Raw genomic sequence first — 19,372 nt, 5'->3', positions numbered from 1 at the left:
GATTAATGGTTTCTAGCGAAAAAACCCGAGAACAAATTTAGACTGGCACCACAGAATTGCATTATTACAATTAAACTCTACAAGTTTTACTGGTAATCAGTTTTAGCAAGGAAATTTACTTCCTCTCGGAATTTACCTTTCAAAACAAAAGGAAATTATGGCGGGTAAGGTCGATAGATAAATCAGTCTTGTCCCTTGAACAAACAACTTGTGTGCAGTTGATAAAGCGAATTTATCTTAATTTTTTTAAATGGTTTTTATTTTTCTACTGATATCTGTGTAAGGACTTGCCATATTCCTATATTTTGTTTGAAGACTTGTTTTTTTTCTTCGGTTCCAAATTAAATTATATATTTAACACATATTTTTAACTTCCACTTAAAGTTTCATGACATCAATCTCTTGATAACCACCCAGATAAAACCTGAAAAAAACACAAGTTCATACCTAAAATTTGTCGCTGAGCTTCTTGGTTGTAGAATCAAAAATCGGTCTGACTTTCACATGCACCATTCTGGCGTCGAGATATCCTGAGTGATGGTGAATATTCAGACCCTGGAAATCCTTTTTCTCTCAGTTTGCAGAAATTTTATGGGCCCATAATATTCTTAGGTAATAATGATTTTAGGACAACAAAAAATTGATATTGAAGTCCTAAACATTTGTACATTGTACACATCACCTTACAGTACACTCAGAGTTGTAAATATGTGTCAGTTGGACATTTTCATGGCTAAATACAAGTGTTACACCCATCCAGCTGGGGCATCATATATTCCTGTTTATTGAAAAAGGAGAATCACTGACCTGGGTCAGTGTTAGAAACTGAATTTATTGTCAACATAGATCCATCATAATTTTACACAGACAGCACTGTACATTTTAAAGCAACTTGAGCCAATTTCATCATAGACCTGCCTGATTTTACATGGACTTGGTCCTTAGGTCTACTGCTAATTTCTTTCACTGCTGGGTGTAAAATTCACCCAGTATGGTGCAGTTAATCACAATGTTCTCTGCCAACAATATGGAGGTTGGTATTCACTATTTTTCTTGAGGACCAGGGCTTCTGTGTCCCTAACCTCGAAAATTCATTGTTTACCCCTGAAAAATCCCAATGGAGAGTCCAGGAGACTTGTGAAAATTCTCAATCCAATTGCCGAAATTTACACTACTAATACGAGTCAAAGCCAATAAAACAGCAGTTGAGACGATAAGAATGTGGTATTAACAATTGACAAGTAGAATGTGAAAAGATGATAAGAAAATCATGAAATAGATGTTTATCGTTGATTAATACTTCATAACTGTACCGTATCGAGTTGTGTATTAAAATTATTTGAAGTCCATTTGATGACCAGACACGCATCAGAGACATTGTATACATTGTGTTCAATAAAATTTCTATGTGCCAATTTTGTTGGGGGATTGTTTTTATATGTAAGTAAACATCAGTTGGTACCAATTAAAGTTCAAAATTGTGTAACAAAGTTTATCATTAACATGCATGTTCATAGATCACTTTAAGACAATGTGTCATGTACAAAGGATAGTGGCCTAAGACCTTGAAATCTGACCTCAAGGTCAAATTCCTGTTTTTTCTGTGACACTCTTGTCTGGGCTGTAACTTTTTTTATTTCGATGTAGGCTTTTGATATTTGGCATGTGGATAGCTCAATTGAAGATGGAGCGTGATGATGATGTGTTGCGTACTATGGATAGTGGCATATGACCTTGAACTTTGACCTAAAGTCCTGTATTTTTCTGTGGCAAGTCATGTCTGACTGTAACTTTCTTGTTTTAAGATGGACTTATGAAAATTAGCATGTTGGTAGATCACCTAAGGCCAATGTATTGCATGCTATTGTTAGTGACTCATGACCTTGAACTCAGACTTCTTGGTTAAAACTTGTGATTTTTGCACAACTGTTTTGCCTTGACTGTAGTAATTCTACATGATTTATTTAATTTGTTGCATGACTGATGGACAGGATTTTTACCTCAGTGGGGTCTACTGAGATGGATTTCATCTTTATTTCTAGTTTTTTAAACACTGAGATAAATTGCTCTATTTCTATATTGAAAAAATATTAATTTCTGTCAATTACTAAAATGTTATTATACTACTAGAAACATTATATATAAAGACAGGAGTAACCTACCGACAATTTTTGAAATGGTGACTCCACTCATAATATCTCCACTGTGGAGAGTGGAGAAATTAAAATGTGTGTACAGTACAGAAAGAGATATACAAGACTGTCTCTTTCTGTACTTCACATGTAAGTAAAATTGTCTAAACACTAAACAAAACAAGAAGAAAACACAAATATATACATTGTATATTGTTGATTGCACAACACAACTTAAATGTCTTAAATTTGCCCACAGGCTTATTTTTAAATGCAAGACATCAGAAAAGAAACTTAGCAGAGGCCCAGGGTAGCAAATGGTTACTGAAATATATATAAAGCTTTAATTTTGTAAAACCTGTATGATATATGATTTTTTTTTCTGGTAATAGGTATGGCTGTTAATTCTCTGCTGAAGAATAGATTGGAGTCTTTCAGGAGTTGTGCTAATGAGGCAATACATTTCAAATTAGGTAGGCCTGTAATACACAGCTGTACAGCTGATTTTGATAAGATTGGGGATTGTGTTTTTTTTTTCTTTGGCTTTTTTTTTACCTTAGACTTTTTAACTTTATAACATGGTAATTAAGTGTGATTGAAATAAAGCTGTTTTTCAAAAGATAAAAGCTTGCATGACAGATACAAATATTAACTGCAGTTGTAAGCAAAAGCAAAAAATGTGAGGATTATTTGAAATAAACATTTGTACCAGTATTTGTGACATTACATAATACAAATGTATATACTGCTTCTGTGTAGAACTACTTTATTACTTTTGTCTTAATACTTAATGGTTCAATATTGTAGATGTATATGTATATTTAAGATAAACGTAAATTTCAGTGAGACAAAAGACAGATCTTGAAGATGACTCCACTACATTTCACCCAGAAATGACACACCAATTATTTGGTGAACAGTAAGTAAAAAAGTAGATTAGAGGTATACACTTGTATCCTATGGTCTGTCACACATTGAGAAAAAACTTGAATGGTAATTTCAAAGTTCCTGGTCTTTTCTAGATTGTGTTGTAATCATTTAAGTACAGCTCTGCCTTAAAACCAGACAGAAGCTTATGATCAGTAATTCATGCATTTATTAATTCCAAATATGTTTTGATTGGAAATCCTTCGATAGACCTTAGAGAAAAGGAACTGTATTTGAAAATGAATGTTCAAATGAAAGTTGCCCACAGCAGATATTAACACTTAAAATTTGGTTACGTTCTACCTCAAAAAGAATTATTACACTATAACCAGTCCCAAAATATTTCATGATATATAGCAGATCCAAAGAAATGAACATAGGGTGAGTTGTTTTGTTTAGGGTGAGTTTGGAGCGTCTTTCCATCTGTCCTTCCGGGTTTTCCACACTTTTATTTGTAATGCTGCTACCAAATAAGTTTGTTTTTGGTGTATGGCCTTATTATGAAGAGTTACAGATTAAGTTCAACTCTGATTATGGTTGAATAATTTTTACAGAAGTTATGTCCCTTGGACTTAGAAAATTTCAGTGAATTAAAAGTTTGAAATGTATCTTTTTATGCGGGGGACATTGGATTGCTGTTCTTTTATTAATTTTACATTGAATGCACTACATGGATTATCTCTTATAAATAGTAGTCTTTTTATAATTCATGTAGTTATTATGACAGGCTTGACTGTGCAGTGTTCTTCAGTAATGTGTGAAAAATATGTAGGAATTGCTAAATAGCCATGAAATAGATATGTAAGCTAAAGTACTTATAGTTTAATTTCTAAACACAATTGTACATGAAATACTACACAACAGTACTTATAGTTTAATTTCTAAACACAATTGTACATGAAATACTACGCAACAAATATGCTTTTGGTTTCAGTCTGCTACTTATTTTTATCAATTTGAATTTCTTTTTAGGGAGTCTATATTTGGATATAAAGATCTGGTTGTGGAGATATTTTACAGTGCAACAAGGTTGACGACGTACTTAAACATGCGATATTTTGATAGAATCTCACCTAATAAATTTGATGGCATAGAGGTACATGTATTTTAAAGTGTGAATATTTGCTATTATGACCACTCAACTTCTTCAGATGATTTAGGCCAAAAATAAAATATTCTTTGTTTCCCCGACTGACCCAAAAAAATCGTCGCGACCCAAATAATTTTATTGCCAATTTTGTGTAGAAATTATTTTTGTACTTGTTAAAATTCATGCTGTGGTGCTCCTATAAAATGGAGGAGCCAAATACATAAAAAAAAGCACATTTGTTATCGACATAGATGAAAATGCATCAGTGATGCGACTAGGCTTTCTCGGGTCTTTTTCCATATCCTCTAGATTGTTCGTAACTTTAAGTAAACACATAGACACCATTCTGTCAGTTTCTGTTGCCGTTTATTGGCTGGAAACTTTAAGAAACAGTTGTTAACAATGGCGGAGATTTTCGAAGATGGAAATATTTGAACAGAACTATCCCACACTAGTCTCATAAAAGCAGACAGCCCTTACTTCTCCCCTGGTAGTGGGTGGTAAGGGGTTATTTTTGTTTACTGTTCCGGGCATTTTTTATTTTTCATGCATCATGATAGGATTGTTTATTTTTTTCCAATCTTGATAACTTGTATGGTTAGGGTCTAATGTGTGTAACCCGTACCTGCATCCGTACCAACTTTTCCTGTACCCAAATATTGTTTTGCTAAAATATTCTTTCTTACGCCACGTTTAAGAACTGAAAATTGCATGAAATGTGGAAAAGTCTGTTTTAATTCATTTTTAATCAAGAACTTGATGTATATTTTTCTGATATCTCTTGTTTGATCAGTTTTGTTAAGTCTAAAATGTGTAACTGGAATTTACCGTACCCAACTATTTATTGACTATTTCTCACTAACCTGTCCCAATTTTACGTTTTTTTTTAAATTATTAAAGAGGTTAAAACTTCACCTTAAGGCTATGGATAACTTTTTGAAAGATTTGATATTTTAAAAAAAAAAGAAGTGATTGAGTTTTAATTCAATTACATACCTAGCATCAATCCCCGTGCCAGCTAAGAATTGATATGATCTTATCCAGAATATACGAATAACAAAATCTGATAAACAGAGTCTGATGCTATTTCAATTTATGGTCAATGAAAATTTTAATTATATTATGACGTTTTATTGTCAAATATGCAATACATTAGTACAGATAACAAAAATACCAGACTATGATTTTGGGTACAGGAATTTTGGGTTTACACATTTTAGACCTTTTGAAAACAGAAAATAGAATAAATCTATTTTTTTGACAGATATTTTCAAAATCATTAATTCAAGCTTATCCATCATGTCATTTTCCAAATGTGTACTAACTTCCAGCTAGAAATATCAAGTAATAATGAAGAATTTGGAAGAAATTGGCAAAACAGTATATGGGTACATAGAAAAGTTGGTACAGGTATATTTTAGTCTATACCATCGGCATGATAATTTTTTTACAACACACTGATAAAATGTGTTTCAGATTGCTCAACACTGAGGGCATGCTATTTCATTTGTACTAGGTTTATCATAGTCTATTTTTTACAGATACATTTTTTAATCATGCATGTGACTTTCAAATTCCCACGAACTAAGGGATTTTATTTGCTTTTATTTTCCATGAACCATGGAATGAATTATCATTAACCGTTCTTTAGTGCATGATACCCCCTTTACCAATCACTTGGTAGCATTTCAAAATAAATGCCATTTTTTTTGGGAGTATTTGAAAAATTATTTGATTTTCAATTAAATTTGGTACATGTAGGAAAACATGTTATCCTGAGTTGAACGGTGATTTTTAAAATTTGATTGGAGCAGACATTTTCAAAATTGCTGTTATTTTCCTGCTTTTTTTTATTTACATTTGCTGGATTTTCAACAATCCTTGGTTTTTGTAATAAACATGGTATCCTGAGTTGAATTATAATGGTGGTTAGGTTAATTATAAACCTTGTTTTACTTTAGTATCTGTTTTTTTTTTCTGAATATTTGTGTAAAGCAAGCTATATAACTCAGTACTAAAGGGTATAGTTTTCTCTGCCTTCTGTGCAGCTGTTGGGGCAACAAACGAAGAACAAGGAGGCCCTTAAAACACATTGTAGTGTGTTACCAGTGTGCAGAGACTGCATTATAATTGGCAAAATACCACCTAAGAGAAATTTAATAAAATAAATGATTTCAAAGTATACATAGTTTTATTCGGTAAATCTGACATGAGGAAAATGATAAATTGATACACCATAAAACTTAAAATACTGGCCTATAATGCTGGTTTGTAATTCCTACTTACCAATACCAAAAAAAAACAATTTCCAAAAAAATTAAATATTTTACCTACCTACCTACCCACACCTGACTTGGTAGGGTCGGGTTTGGGGAAACAAACAATTATTTATTTTTGGCCTTATTTAAGATATGTATTAAAGATTTGAGAAATAGTAAGATCAAATATTATTGGCTCATACTTTTTCTGCCAAACCAGGCATTTAAATTTCTCTGGTACAAGAGATTTACATAACTGTGATATTGTCTGCCATAAATTACCAAAGTAAGCTATTTTTTCTTATGAAAGTTTACAAGTTTGTCAAATAAATGGTGAAAAAAATAATCCCAAATAAGATATTCTCTTTTTCAATTGGTAGTTGAAGGGTTAGGATGTTTCTGTTCAAGGTTACACTGATTAATAGTTTATTTCTTGACATCCTTTACAAAATTGATCATTTTAACTACAAAGTCAAGATTTGGTACAGTCAAGGATCGACACTATCAGTAGTCCGGTAGTCCTGTGCCACCTTAATTTTGGAGTGAACTACCTGAAAAATTTTCATTGTAATCCTATGGACTATTTAAATTTCGACTTATTTTTCGTAAGATCCAAGACCAGAACTGTCATTATCATTTGTGGACTACCTGTTTTACCTCTGAAGTAGTCCTGTTGACCACCAAACAAATGAAGTTAGTGTCAAACCCTGACATTTATACCAAAATTCCCAATTTAAAAAAAAATGACATTTTTTTCCAATAAAAAAGAATGAGATAGTTTTGAAAAAATTCTTAATATCACTGCAGGAGCAGTGTAGAAAGAATACAAATTAATTAAAAAGAAAAGTTACAGGTTCCATATTGTGGGATTTGATTTTAGGCCTGTGGGACATCTACTTCCTGTTTAAAGTCAGATTTTGTGGTATGTGCATCAGCCAAGAAAATTCTAATTTTTAATTTCAGCCAGATGATGTGATAGGGACATTAGCTAAGGAGATTCCTCCAGGTTATTGTACAAATAAAGATGAATTTGTTAAACTACTGCCGAAAGATGCCACATTTAAACCATATGGAGAGCTGTTACACTCTTACAAAGTGGACACAGGTTTGTTGATTAAATATGGAAGGACTGGACTTGAAAGATTTGGATTAACCCAAAACAGATTGTGCTGGGTCTTTATTTTTTAATTAGTTGGTTTACAGATCCCCCAAAATTTCAAAATTGCATTATTATTTTACCCACTATTTTTCCTTGTGTAAATAAAAAAAGTCTGATGTGTCCCAAAAATCAATTTGTCAGTCATTAAAATGCTTGTCAGATGGATTTTGATGAAAGCATTTCAGTGACATAGATCATAAAAGACAGATTCGTTTCACTCCCCGGTACATTCAATTCCTGTTGAATATTGACCACTAGAATGAAAGCAGAAGACTTCATTTATCAAATTTGTCTGTTGATACAGTTGTTTGTTTGTTTGTTTGGTTTTTTTTTTTTTTGGGGGGGGGGTTTGTTTTTTGTTTTATAAAAGGGCTGTGCCATAAATAGAAAAACAGGGTTTATGGGTAGGGTTTAACTGGGAAGGAATAAGTCCTCAATTTAATTATTATACATGAATTGGGTGAATATAATTGACCTGATATTTACATCATCTGTTGTCCCAAGATCTGTCAAACAATAAAATTTAATCTGATTCTGAAGAAATTGGAGATCATAAAGAAATAATCCTTTTCCCCAGGATTGAGTTGTGCTAAAATTATTTCCTTCTCCGATTTTTTAATAAACATCCTACTTAAAATTGACAGAAATATATTCTGCTATAGATGTAAAAATTTATCCCTCTGCTGAAGGCTAGTCTCCCAGTACAGGTATAATACACCATTTTATTGTTAATTTCCATCCTGTTAAAATACACGAAAACTTCTCAGAAAAAGAAAGAATTTTATATGTACAGTAGAAAATGCTCTTCAAAAGCTTGGTTTATAATTCTAAAAAAAAAAAAATCAAACCACTTGTATATTAAATTTTGAAAAGAAACATACCAGATGCCCTGGACACATGTGGTGCAAAGTTACAGAAAATCTCATAACCAGCCCCCATAGAAACTTGGAACCAAATTATCAATAGAGAGAGTAAAATATAAAGAGGTACCTCCCACCAATAAAGACCTTATACACAGCAGTCAAAATCACAATAGCCCATCCAGAATTGAGACTAACCTAGTCCAAATAATTATGCCTTCTTGGCTAATTTTTATTTTGCTTGGTTGCCTCCCTTTTAGGCATCTATGTCAGACGTTGTCTGGACTAAAGACTAACCGAAATAATGAATGTCAGAACATGCAATCCAATGAACTTGACATTTATATTCTGCATACTGATGTTTTCTAAGAAAAAGTGGTATACCCAAGTGTCATAAAGAGGGAAATATGTGGACAAAGAACGAAACCAAGAATATTATAATGAAGGGATCAAAAGACGACCACTACATTTTAACACCGAAAATATAAGTACACACAGTAACAAGCTGCACCAATCCCTTTTATATAATAAAAAATGTATTTATGTCTCATGTCAAATATAGTGTAGATGTGTAGCATTACAGTTTTTATTTCCTTTCACTAAAAATCTACAGAGCAATTTATTGTACATAAATGGCACTCCGTAAATTAACTTAAGTGGAACTATGATGTGTCGGACTCAGAAGAGTCGAAATCTCAGATAACTCGAAATTACTGTAAAGTTCCAGCAAAACTCCAATACAATGTTACCTTGGATGACTCGAAATCTTGGATAAATCAAGGTTCTCAATCAGTCCCCTCGAAAAATTAAACCACAATATTCTGTTAATCAAGCACTTTGTTTAATTTTGACTTTATATTTTAAAAGTATTGCAAGTGAAAATATTTATCACACTTTTTTTATCAACTACTCAGCACAATGGCTTGAAATCTTAACATTCTTTCTGTAGGTATGCCATATAGTGGGATTATATTTTAGAAAAAATTGACAATTTCCTGTTAACCGAGGATTTGTTTACTTTCCTTATATTGTGATTGAAAGCAAGGGTATCACTCAAAGATTTCTGGTTTTATATTCAATACCTATGGTTAAGGCAGTCAACTTAGTTTTCATACCCTCTAGCATAGTTTAGTGGGTGTATATGAATCACCATATCTCCATTCTTTTCCTATGTACTCACGTTTAATCATCACATTATATTGTTGGTTTTTCTTTTCTTTTATTCTATAGAATACATATCTTTATTGTAGGTGATGAAATAAGGGAATTTGAGATATACCACACAGACATTGATACTCCAGGGTTTAGAGATTATCATGAGAGGCTACAGACCTTCATCCTGTTTTTTATTGATGCTGCTTCTTATATAGATGTGGATGATGCCAGATGGCACTTCTATTTATTGTATGTTTAAAGGCTTAGACAGGGATCCCTTTGAGTGGTAGACACAGAGAATCACCTGATGGGGGCCACTAGGGCCCACCAAAAAATCCTTGATAAACACATTTTAATATATATATTTACATATAAAATATGCTATATAAATAAATTTTGCAAATTGATAAGGGGGCCTAGCCTCCCACCCTCCCCTTGGATCCATCTATTACTTTGGCAGACTATGATTGACTTAAATTTTTCACTCAAATTTTAATGACCCTCGCATTAGTATCAGAGGAAGTGCTTCATTTTCTACACACATACATGTTATATTACTTGGCATCTATCTATCTGTCCATTACGCATATTTCAGCAAAACTTGGTATCATGGTTTGTCCACAACTCCTCCTCAACAACTTTCAGGATTGTTATGAAACTTGATGGGGTGTTGAAATACCACATTAGGTTGTGTATATTGTTTAGAATTTATGTTTGGGCAAATATTGTAGAAAGAAGGCTGTCGAACTTTGGCGTTTTTCAGGGAAACTTGTTTCATGCTTAGATCACAACTTCTCTTCTAGAAATGGCAGCAAATTTTGTGTAAAAAGTGTTACATGTGTAAGTCTATCTGTCACTCTGGTCCTCAAATGAGCAGGGTTCAACAGGCTGCTATGAGGAGGTGTATTAGTCTTGTTAGGGGCAATGTCTAGTTTGTCATTTTTTTTCTTTCTTATAAGTAAAAGTTTATTATTTTCATTTTTCATTGATTTCTGATATTTTGTCTGGCTTGTATCAAATCCCTGATAAAAAGGGGGATGGCTGTATTACCTTTATCTTTGTTATTTGCTGTTTACCAATTGTGTCCTTGAAAAATCTTTAGGCTTTGTATTTAATCTTATTTTTGCTGGCTTGGACATTACATTTTTAATTTTTGTTAAGTATGATAGTTTACCAGTCAAGAAATAGTGATAACTTTTTCCCGTATTTATACCTACATTTATGTTTTCAGCTGTCTATTCTTGAAGCATATGTTTTTGTCATTCTCTGTTGTAGATTTGAGAAGTACAAAGTAAATGGAAATCCAATGTATGCTATAGCTGGTTACATGACAACATATAGTTACTATGCATATCCAGAGAAAATAAGACCAAGAGTCAGGTAAGAACCATTTTGTGGTCTCAGGGTAGCATACTTGCCTCAAGTTCTGGAGGTTGTGGGTTCAATCCTCTGCTAAGTTGCACCAAAACTTTAAATTTGGTTGATTGATTATTGGGGGTTTAACGCCCGAGCAGCAATATTTCAGCTATATTTAGGCAATTTTAAATTTGGTAGTTACTGCCTCTCCACCAAGCATGTGGTATTTAAGGGGAGAGAATGCAGATTGGATGACTTGGAGTTCTAATAATATCTGAGTACCTGTGGGCTGCTGCTTCTGTGAGCTAGCACAATAAAAATCTGGCTCAGTGAGTTGGATTAAAAAAGCAGGATATGTTCGATTGGTCAGATGTTTTTGTCCTGAAATGCATGAAATATCTGCCATAGGACATTAATCCATACCATATTCTTTTGTTTATTCCACACACTTTTTTTTTTAACTTTTTGTCTGTTCCAGGAGGGGGGATGCAAGGTGTACACCAAAACGATGAGTATCTAGATTTTTTTCCGGAGAGATTTCGGAAATCCGAACCACAGTTGTCAACAAAAGATAACATTGAGCCATTTTGTATTTTTGAAACAGTTTTATTAATCCATCAATGCTGTTTTCTTGCATTACATTGTTTGTGCAAAAAACCATGACCAGCGTCTTACTTGTCTTTCATAACACACCATCCTAATTATAACTTCTTCACCTTTGTGGTGGAAGCTCAAATACACAAAACCCTGTCCTTGGGCCCATGGCCATTTTATTATCAAATTTCAAAGATGAAAAAAATTGTCACTGACCATTTGATCTGTTTGATGAACTGTTTCCAGATCTCAAATATCAATCACAAGTTAAAATATCTTTTTATTTATAAACGGTCAGACTTGACACCATGATTTTAGTAAAATGTCTGGTTTGCATACAAACAGAAAACGCAAACATCACAGCAGACTTGTTGAATGCATCCAATACATAGCAGTATATTAATTAATAAATGGCTTGCAAACACGGGGAAACATCTAATATACTTTTATTTGATTGATTAATAATGAAAGGATACACATTTCATAGAATTCACGGCAATCCTTCCATCTAAATGTGGTCTTCTGCTGATTATTTTTCCTTGCTTCCAAATGCACCTTTTACATGTAAACTAACCTTTTTCGTCGATCTCCCTTGCCAAGATGGGGGTGCCCAGTTTACACAAATGTATGGAATACATGGCAGAATAGGGTAATCAATCAATCAATCAGTCAGGTAGGCTTACAAAGCGACTTCTGATAAGAAACAAAGTACACCAACTATTGTCTTTAATTATTGCCCTTTCCAAATATTACTGCAAAACTGTTACCATATGGCAGATTATTTTGGTATGTGTAAAATATTGAGATTTAGGGCAAAAAAGTGTGCAAACAACTTTGTGTGTTCTAATTTTGGCAGATGGTAAGTGGTGCACTAAGTACTAAAGCTTACAGTTAATATTTCACAAAATTTATCAGACAGACCACTAAAATATGCCAAAATTAGCACCCCACAAAAATATATGAATACTCTGGAATCTACATCTTCCAACATATTTTGACTCCCTAAAGTAATTAATAGTTGAATTCAATCTGGAACCACTAATGATAAAGATCAATTTTCAGTTTTTCAGGGTTGCAGGTCAAGTCTCTAATTAAGGTTAGATGGCAATGAATTTTCATAGTTAAATTTTGTATTAATAGTGCTAAAATCCATTTTTGGGAAATACAGCAGAGCGCGTTAATTAGAAAAATTCCACATGACCTAAACTTTTATTTTTGATATTGTGTGTTAAATTTGTTTTGATTTAAAATGTTGTTTCACAAAACATACAATGAATAAATGTAGTTCAGAATTTTAATGTAATACCTTAACCTTCAATGGATCTTCTAAGAAGTTGAAAAGTCAACTGTGATGCAAGAAATTTTTCAAGTTGTGACCATGACCTTCTATTGATTTGCCTTGCCAATTGCTTGGTTACTTTTATCACACTAAATCTTTCCCATAGTATGGACAGAGTGTGAGCAACATTCTATATATAGGTAGAATGTAAGACCAGAACTATGAATGGCTAAAGAATATTCTGATGGAAGTGACGAAAATTGTTGACTCGAATGTAGACAATTGCACAAGTGCAGAGATGCTGTTTTGTTTTTAATATGTCAATAGATAAGATTTTTAATATACTGCATGTGGAGTACCAATTTTCGTGTGTTTGATGAGCCAAGAAATTTGTTTCCCAATGTAACAGAAATTTCCCATTCATTTGTTTGATAGAGTTGTCAAATTTACAAATTCACAGTTTTTATTTATTTAAAAAAAAATTTTAATTATTTGCTGTGTAGAAATGTATAAATCTTTCCCAAAAGAAAGTCTCACATGTGGTCTTTACCGAATGAGACTAAGCTCATAGCAACATGGCAGGGCACCATAAACAAAGAATGAGCTCTGTCAATCATAGGCCTAGCCTAGACAAACATATTACATGTATCAGAGATAATCTGACTGTATATCACATGTATCAGTGATAATCTGAATGTATATTACATGTACGAGAGATAATCTGAATGTATATTTGTAGCCAAGTATTGATTCTTCCACCATTTCAAAGACAAGGCCATGGAGCTCAGTTGTTACAGACATTCTATAATACCTGTTATAAACGACCAGAAATCAAAGACATCACAGGTATTCTTTTAATTTGGAACAGAATTGTTAAATTTGTAGGTTTGCTGATCAGTTTCAGTGAGAACAAAATGGTGTGTCTTCACAAATTTTACCTAGAAACAAAGTTCATATTATTCAAGAGTAATTTTATTGCGTAATAATGAGATTATTTACCATAAAAGTTCAAACTTCTTACAACAAATGATATTTTATTAAAATGAGTATGAAAAGGTGAAATATTGGTATGTGAATCTTCTGATGTGCTCCATTTTTTCTGTATATCTGTTCACTTTTAAACATATATATGCATCTGCAGTTATCCCCTTTTAAATCTAATCAGCATGGATTAGTGCTTACCAGCATAATGCAGTTCATAAGGCTCTTCCCATAAATTTTAGTTCATTCATTTCAGATTACACCAGGCTAAAATTACAGTGCCTAAAAATATGCCTTTAGAACACTGTGTATATGTTTAATTTTGATGGAAATAACAGGATGCATTTTTTTTTAAATTATTATAGTTGAGGATCCATCAGAGAATTTCCAGAGAGTTAGAGATTTTGTAGATGCAAAAAATTGTATGAACTTACCCAGCTTCCAGAAAGATAAACTTCTTCAAGGTTTTAGTGATGATATGGTCAAAGAAACAAGAGAGAAACTCAAACTCTCAAAAGTAAATGTTTTTTTTTTTTGGTGTTAAAACTCGTTTATTTTTCTATTTTATATTAATTTCCTTTGCTTGATTTGGGTAATATTTAAATCCACGTATTTGATGAGTAATTGAGGGAACCAAAATTTTAGTGGAAATCGAAAGAATGTAGTCCAGGGACAAAAACCAGACACGAAAAACAGTCACACACAACAAAGAACATAAAATAACTTAAATAACACATACAAAGCAAATGAAACAAAAGAAAATGAGCAACTTGGACTCCACTTTAAAATTTGGGGCAAGGACCAAGTGCACCAGTAGGATATGCGTCCTCTGCTTTTCAAGAAATACCTGCCGAGTTGGTCACAAAAAGTGTGTCCAGGGTAGATGAAAAAGGAAAGGAAAGTATGACACTTTGAACGCAGATAGATACAACGTAATGATCCATGAGTTCATGATGTAAACCATAAAATTTCTGTAATGATGACTTCAATCTTGTAGCAACATAACCCTGTTCCAGAAGCCTAATTGTAAGAAGTCTAGATGCAAAAAATCTGCTTAGTAACAGCAAGCTCTGGCATAACATATGAGTTGTGGTATGAAAACTCCATACCATACGCTGGGAGAAATTGCCATGAAATTGCCATGGATGAAAGGAAAGTTGACAATACACATGTTCTTTTTTTTTTTTTTTTTGATGAAATGATTTTGTTTGCACATGCATACGGGTTTTAATTATTTCTAGATAGTATAACCAGTTAGGCCAATTGAATTTAATTGCTAGATTTTCACCCAGAGTCTACCAAAAGGTGGGGCAGTGGGAGGATTTTTCATTTTCTTTTTTTTGTCCTGTGACTTGTCTGAAACTACAAGATAATGATGGAATTGTCATATTAAATTATCCAAAACTTAAAATATACATAGAGAGATCTTCTTCTGTATGTATATTTATATACTATTTGATTTACAGTCGCATACCATCCTCTTTTCTTCACATTTGAACCTGCAACAACACAAAGATAGTAAACATTATTTTTGTTATAAGAAAGTGTAATACACACTCTAAATCCAGTACTGGTCTAGCCATGGACAGGTAAAATTAATCCACAATTCATAATAGCTTAATAGAGGAATAGCCTTGGAAAAGACTTTAATACCTAGGGAACCCACTGTCAATTAAGTAGCACTCCAGCTAAGAATCATGCAAAAAATGATTCATGGGTAAAAAGCCTACATATTTTTATTTTTGATATTTTGTTTGAATTGCCATAGTAAACAGAAATTAACATTCAGTTTTTCGTATATTCCGTGTTCATAAGAGATAAAAATTATATAGAATGCTCTGTAAATTTCGAAATAAAGGGAGGTAACTCAGTAAATGACACTCAAATACAATAGAATCTATTTGATTTTCAATGTTGGTTATCTCGTAAGAGCAGTCAAATTTGAATGAATAGTTACATATTTCACGGTATAGACTCATAAAACTACTTAATTACAAAAATAAAAATATGTAGCCTCTTTTTGGGTGTATCACATTTTTCAGATTTTGCATGATTCTTACAAAGACAGCTACTTAACATTTATTAATCCTCTTAAATGAGAACCATTCTCTTTCTTTTTGACAGAGACAGACCAGGAGATTGTATGAGATACTCAGACTAAAAGTTACCAATGTTAATGATAAAGAAGAATATAGGAACTATAGATTAGATGTCAAGAAACGACTCAATGCTCCTTTCCAGGTATAAGAACTGAATTCTGCACTTTCCTATTTTGGTTTGTCCTTATCATATATATTTCTCTGTCAAGTGTAAGTATTTGTATGAATCAGGCAAAATGGGAAAAACTCAATGATCTAACAGTATAATTTCACTCAAGAATGCTTTCACTATTTGAAAAGACCACTATTTGATCTCTGCATCATTGGATTTGCTCAGAAACTTTTCAATAGAATGTAAGAAAAATTAGGCTTTTGACAGAGTTGTCTGCCCTTGAAATATTCATTTTCAATAGGTTTCAATGAAATTATAACTAAATCACCAACATGATGTAGAAAATTTTGGGTTTTTTTTCTTGTTTCTGATGATGCAAATAGTCAAATTGAACTTTCCAATGGTGGATTTTATCATACCATGTTTCACGCACTGATTCTTACAGAGACTGACATTTAATGTTTTATTATACAGTCAAACTTGTCTTACGTTACGTTCCCATGGAAACCAATGTCATGATCTTATGGGACATGTTAGTTTTACAAAGAATGAACTTCTTAGGGATATTTTAATCATAGTCTAATTTAAGACAGGTTGTTGCTGAATGTTGCAAAGACAGGTTAGGTTATACATGAATATCAGTGTTAGTTCTTTTTTTTTTCATAGTTCATAGAAATCAACTTGATACATTGTAGTAACTACATAAGAGATGTTGAGCTGGTAAATAGATCTTACCTTTTTTGAACAACAAGGATTTTTTTCCATTTTTTTAGCAGAATTTCACTATTTCAAATCCGGATTTTACTGTCATGATTCTTTTTTTACTGTATAATTACTTCATATTTTGCCAATTTCTGCTTTGTTTGTTACCTCGTAAAACCATCCCTGGTATTTAAGAGAATTAAATTGAACAGATTTGTTGTTAAGTTTCACTATTACTCAACATGTCATCTTGCCATTGTGCAGTGCAATTTCCTTGCAGGTGTTTGTTTAATGACAACTTTTGTTTCCGCTGGTATTAAAAAAATCACTTAAGGAATATTTAAGGAAAAGTACATTTGTTGTCCCTTGGATTTTGAAGATTGCCTTTGGTCTAGGCTAGTGATTCTTGAGGAACACTAATCTTATTCCTTATCCTCTTACACCTAGTCACTGATGTAAATTGTACATTTTTTTCTGTTTAGATTCTGAATGTTTGAAATCATAATATACAATCGTATTCTTATATTGATAGCTGATAGCTTAAATACTATTTAAATTCAGGATTTTATGTTCCTACATGATCTTTAATACACATGAAAGTGTACTATGTATATTTCAAATTTTATTATGAAAAGCCTTGGTACTTACATATCTTCAGTGTTGATTTCATGTGTTTAACTCCAGTTGTATAAAGGAGTTTACTGCTTCTTATATATATGTGTAAATTGATTTTTTGTAATAACTTGTATTTTTGCAGAAAAATGGTAGAGACAACAAGAAGTTGGAGCAAGTACTTCAACCAAATGAACTTTCTGCTACAATGAACTCTTGGCCAATAGAGCAGAGACACGCCTACCTGGAGAAGGCCTATGATGAAATTGTTGAGCAGTATAGACTTGTGATTGACAGATTAGAAAAGTATGCATAGAGAGAAAGTAAGAAGGATGGGATATATGAGTGTAACAGTCTGTTTAGGCCAATAAATAATACTTGTGTTTCCTGCTACCAGCAAGAAAAAAACAAGATATATAGGTTTTTTTTTTAATTTACATTGTATTATTGGGGAAACAATCTATACTTTAATGCTGCTTGAAACATAATGGCCATAAAATGCTTAGGGTGGGCACAAAAAAAAATAGGGTAGGTAGGGTAGCAGGAAACATATTATTTTTTGGCCTTAGTGATTTGATGAAAGGGTTGTGTGAATGAAAATTGATTTGGGGTATAACCTTCTGGTCTCAAGTCTAATGGACACAGGTGCTCTCAACTTGCATTTATTTTCATGTGAGCTTGTAATAAATGCCTTGAGTGTATCATTTAAACATTATTGTTTTCTTAGAGGGATCTGACATGTTGATAGAACGACATATTTATTTTCCTTAAAGAAGGCGGTTATTGCTATTCAACAGGATCTGTAAAACAAATAAATAATATGTCCTTAAAATTTGATTATAATAAATATACATGTACATGCTTATGTCAACAACCAATGAAATTTGGTTTGAATTATAAAACATGTTTTTTTTTTTATTTTCTTTGTTCCATGGAAAATCAAAAAAATAATTTCTTTTTGATTTCATTGTTCATGCAAATTCATGGAATAGGGTACGTTTGAACCAGTTAATTTATGTTTTTTCAGTATGACTGAATCATTTACATGAAAAAAAAAAACATTTCTTACCGTGCATGTTGATTTATTTAACTTCTAGGGTATGGAATACCTTTGCCAGACTGTTATTTTGTGTTTCCTTGATATTATGCATATATACTATGTGATTACATACTTGATAACCTTTGGGACACTTTGTGGGAGATTTTTACTTGGAAGCTAATTTTTGATAGAAAAGTACGTTTAGTATTTTTTACAGAAAATGTAGTAATTTAATCAAAAACCTCCCTCAAATGTTACATTTATATGTGCCCCCCTAATGTGGGAGGGTTAACAGGTATGTGATTATGAAGTGAAAATTATTTTGTTAATTTATGTAATGATTGTACAATTACTTGACATTGGGCAGTGCTATGATTTAATAAACTTATTTATGGTGCATTATTTTGTCTGTTTGCCAAGTTTCCAAATACTTAAGGTTTTTTTGGTGCAGTAAATTTCTGACATTAGGTTTCCAGATGATATTTTTGAATCAGTTTTTTGTCAAATAAATATGTTGTTGACCATGAAGAACAGGTTAAGTTTAGTTTATACCTGAGTTTTGTAATTCACCATTCAGGACTTATGACCGATTTCCGCTTGTTTTGTCTTTTTGTTTGTTTTTTTTTTTTTCAATGCTGAACTAAACTTGGTTAAACACAATATTGCTTATTTAAGGAGGTAGACCTAAGGTAGGGGACACAACTCATACAAATCATTTGAATATATGTACTCGGCATTTTACATCAATCTCATGTAAGCATCAAAGTAACTTGGACCAATTTCATTCTGTTTAAAATGAAAGCTAAATAGGCTTTGGTGAACTTGAGTATAATACTAACATATCACTGATTTCAAGAGTTATGTCCCTTGCCCAAGGTCTACCTTCTTAACAAAAAAAAAGTTTGATTATCATGTTTTCTGCATTTGTTTTCAGTACTCATTTGAAATAAACAATTTAGAATGTGGTATCAGTTTGGTCACTTGACCAACTTTTTTAAGTCGGACTTCAAAGGTAGA

The 19,372-nt window shown here is 32.4% G+C and overlaps 1 protein-coding gene across 1 annotated transcript; it reads left to right on the top strand.

Moving 5' to 3' along the window:
• The first annotated feature begins 41 nt into the window (after nt 1-41).
• On the top strand, nt 42-18,752 carry LOC148611715 (histone acetyltransferase type B catalytic subunit-like). Its single transcript, XM_088592532.1, has 11 exons — nt 42-164; nt 2,525-2,605; nt 2,976-3,051; nt 4,032-4,155; nt 7,371-7,512; nt 9,677-9,830; nt 10,857-10,961; nt 13,550-13,656; nt 14,157-14,308; nt 15,916-16,032; nt 17,462-18,752. The coding sequence occupies exons 1-11, from the start codon at nt 158-160 to the stop codon at nt 17,630-17,632; spliced, it is 1,236 nt and encodes a 411-aa protein (XP_088448658.1). The 5' UTR covers nt 42-157; the 3' UTR covers nt 17,633-18,752.
• The last annotated feature ends 620 nt before the right edge of the window (nt 18,753-19,372 follow it).

This window comes from Perna viridis, chromosome 7 (assembly GCF_037379345.1).
Source record: "Perna viridis isolate PV_CMFRI_1.1 ecotype Kerala chromosome 7, ASM3737934v1, whole genome shotgun sequence".
Lineage (NCBI taxonomy): Eukaryota > Metazoa > Mollusca > Bivalvia > Mytilida > Mytilidae > Perna > Perna viridis.
Note: the sequence above shows the minus strand (reverse complement) of the source record. Positions and strands in the feature narration are given on the sequence as shown.

Coding starts and splice junctions, on each gene's coding strand:
- LOC148611715 (XM_088592532.1), top strand. Junction 2,606..2,975: donor GGCAATACATTTCAAATTAG/GTAGGCCTGTAA, acceptor CGTAAATTTCAG/TGAGACAAAAGACAGATCTT. Junction 13,657..14,156: donor AGAAATCAAAGACATCACAG/GTATTCTTTTAA, acceptor AAATTATTATAG/TTGAGGATCCATCAGAGAAT.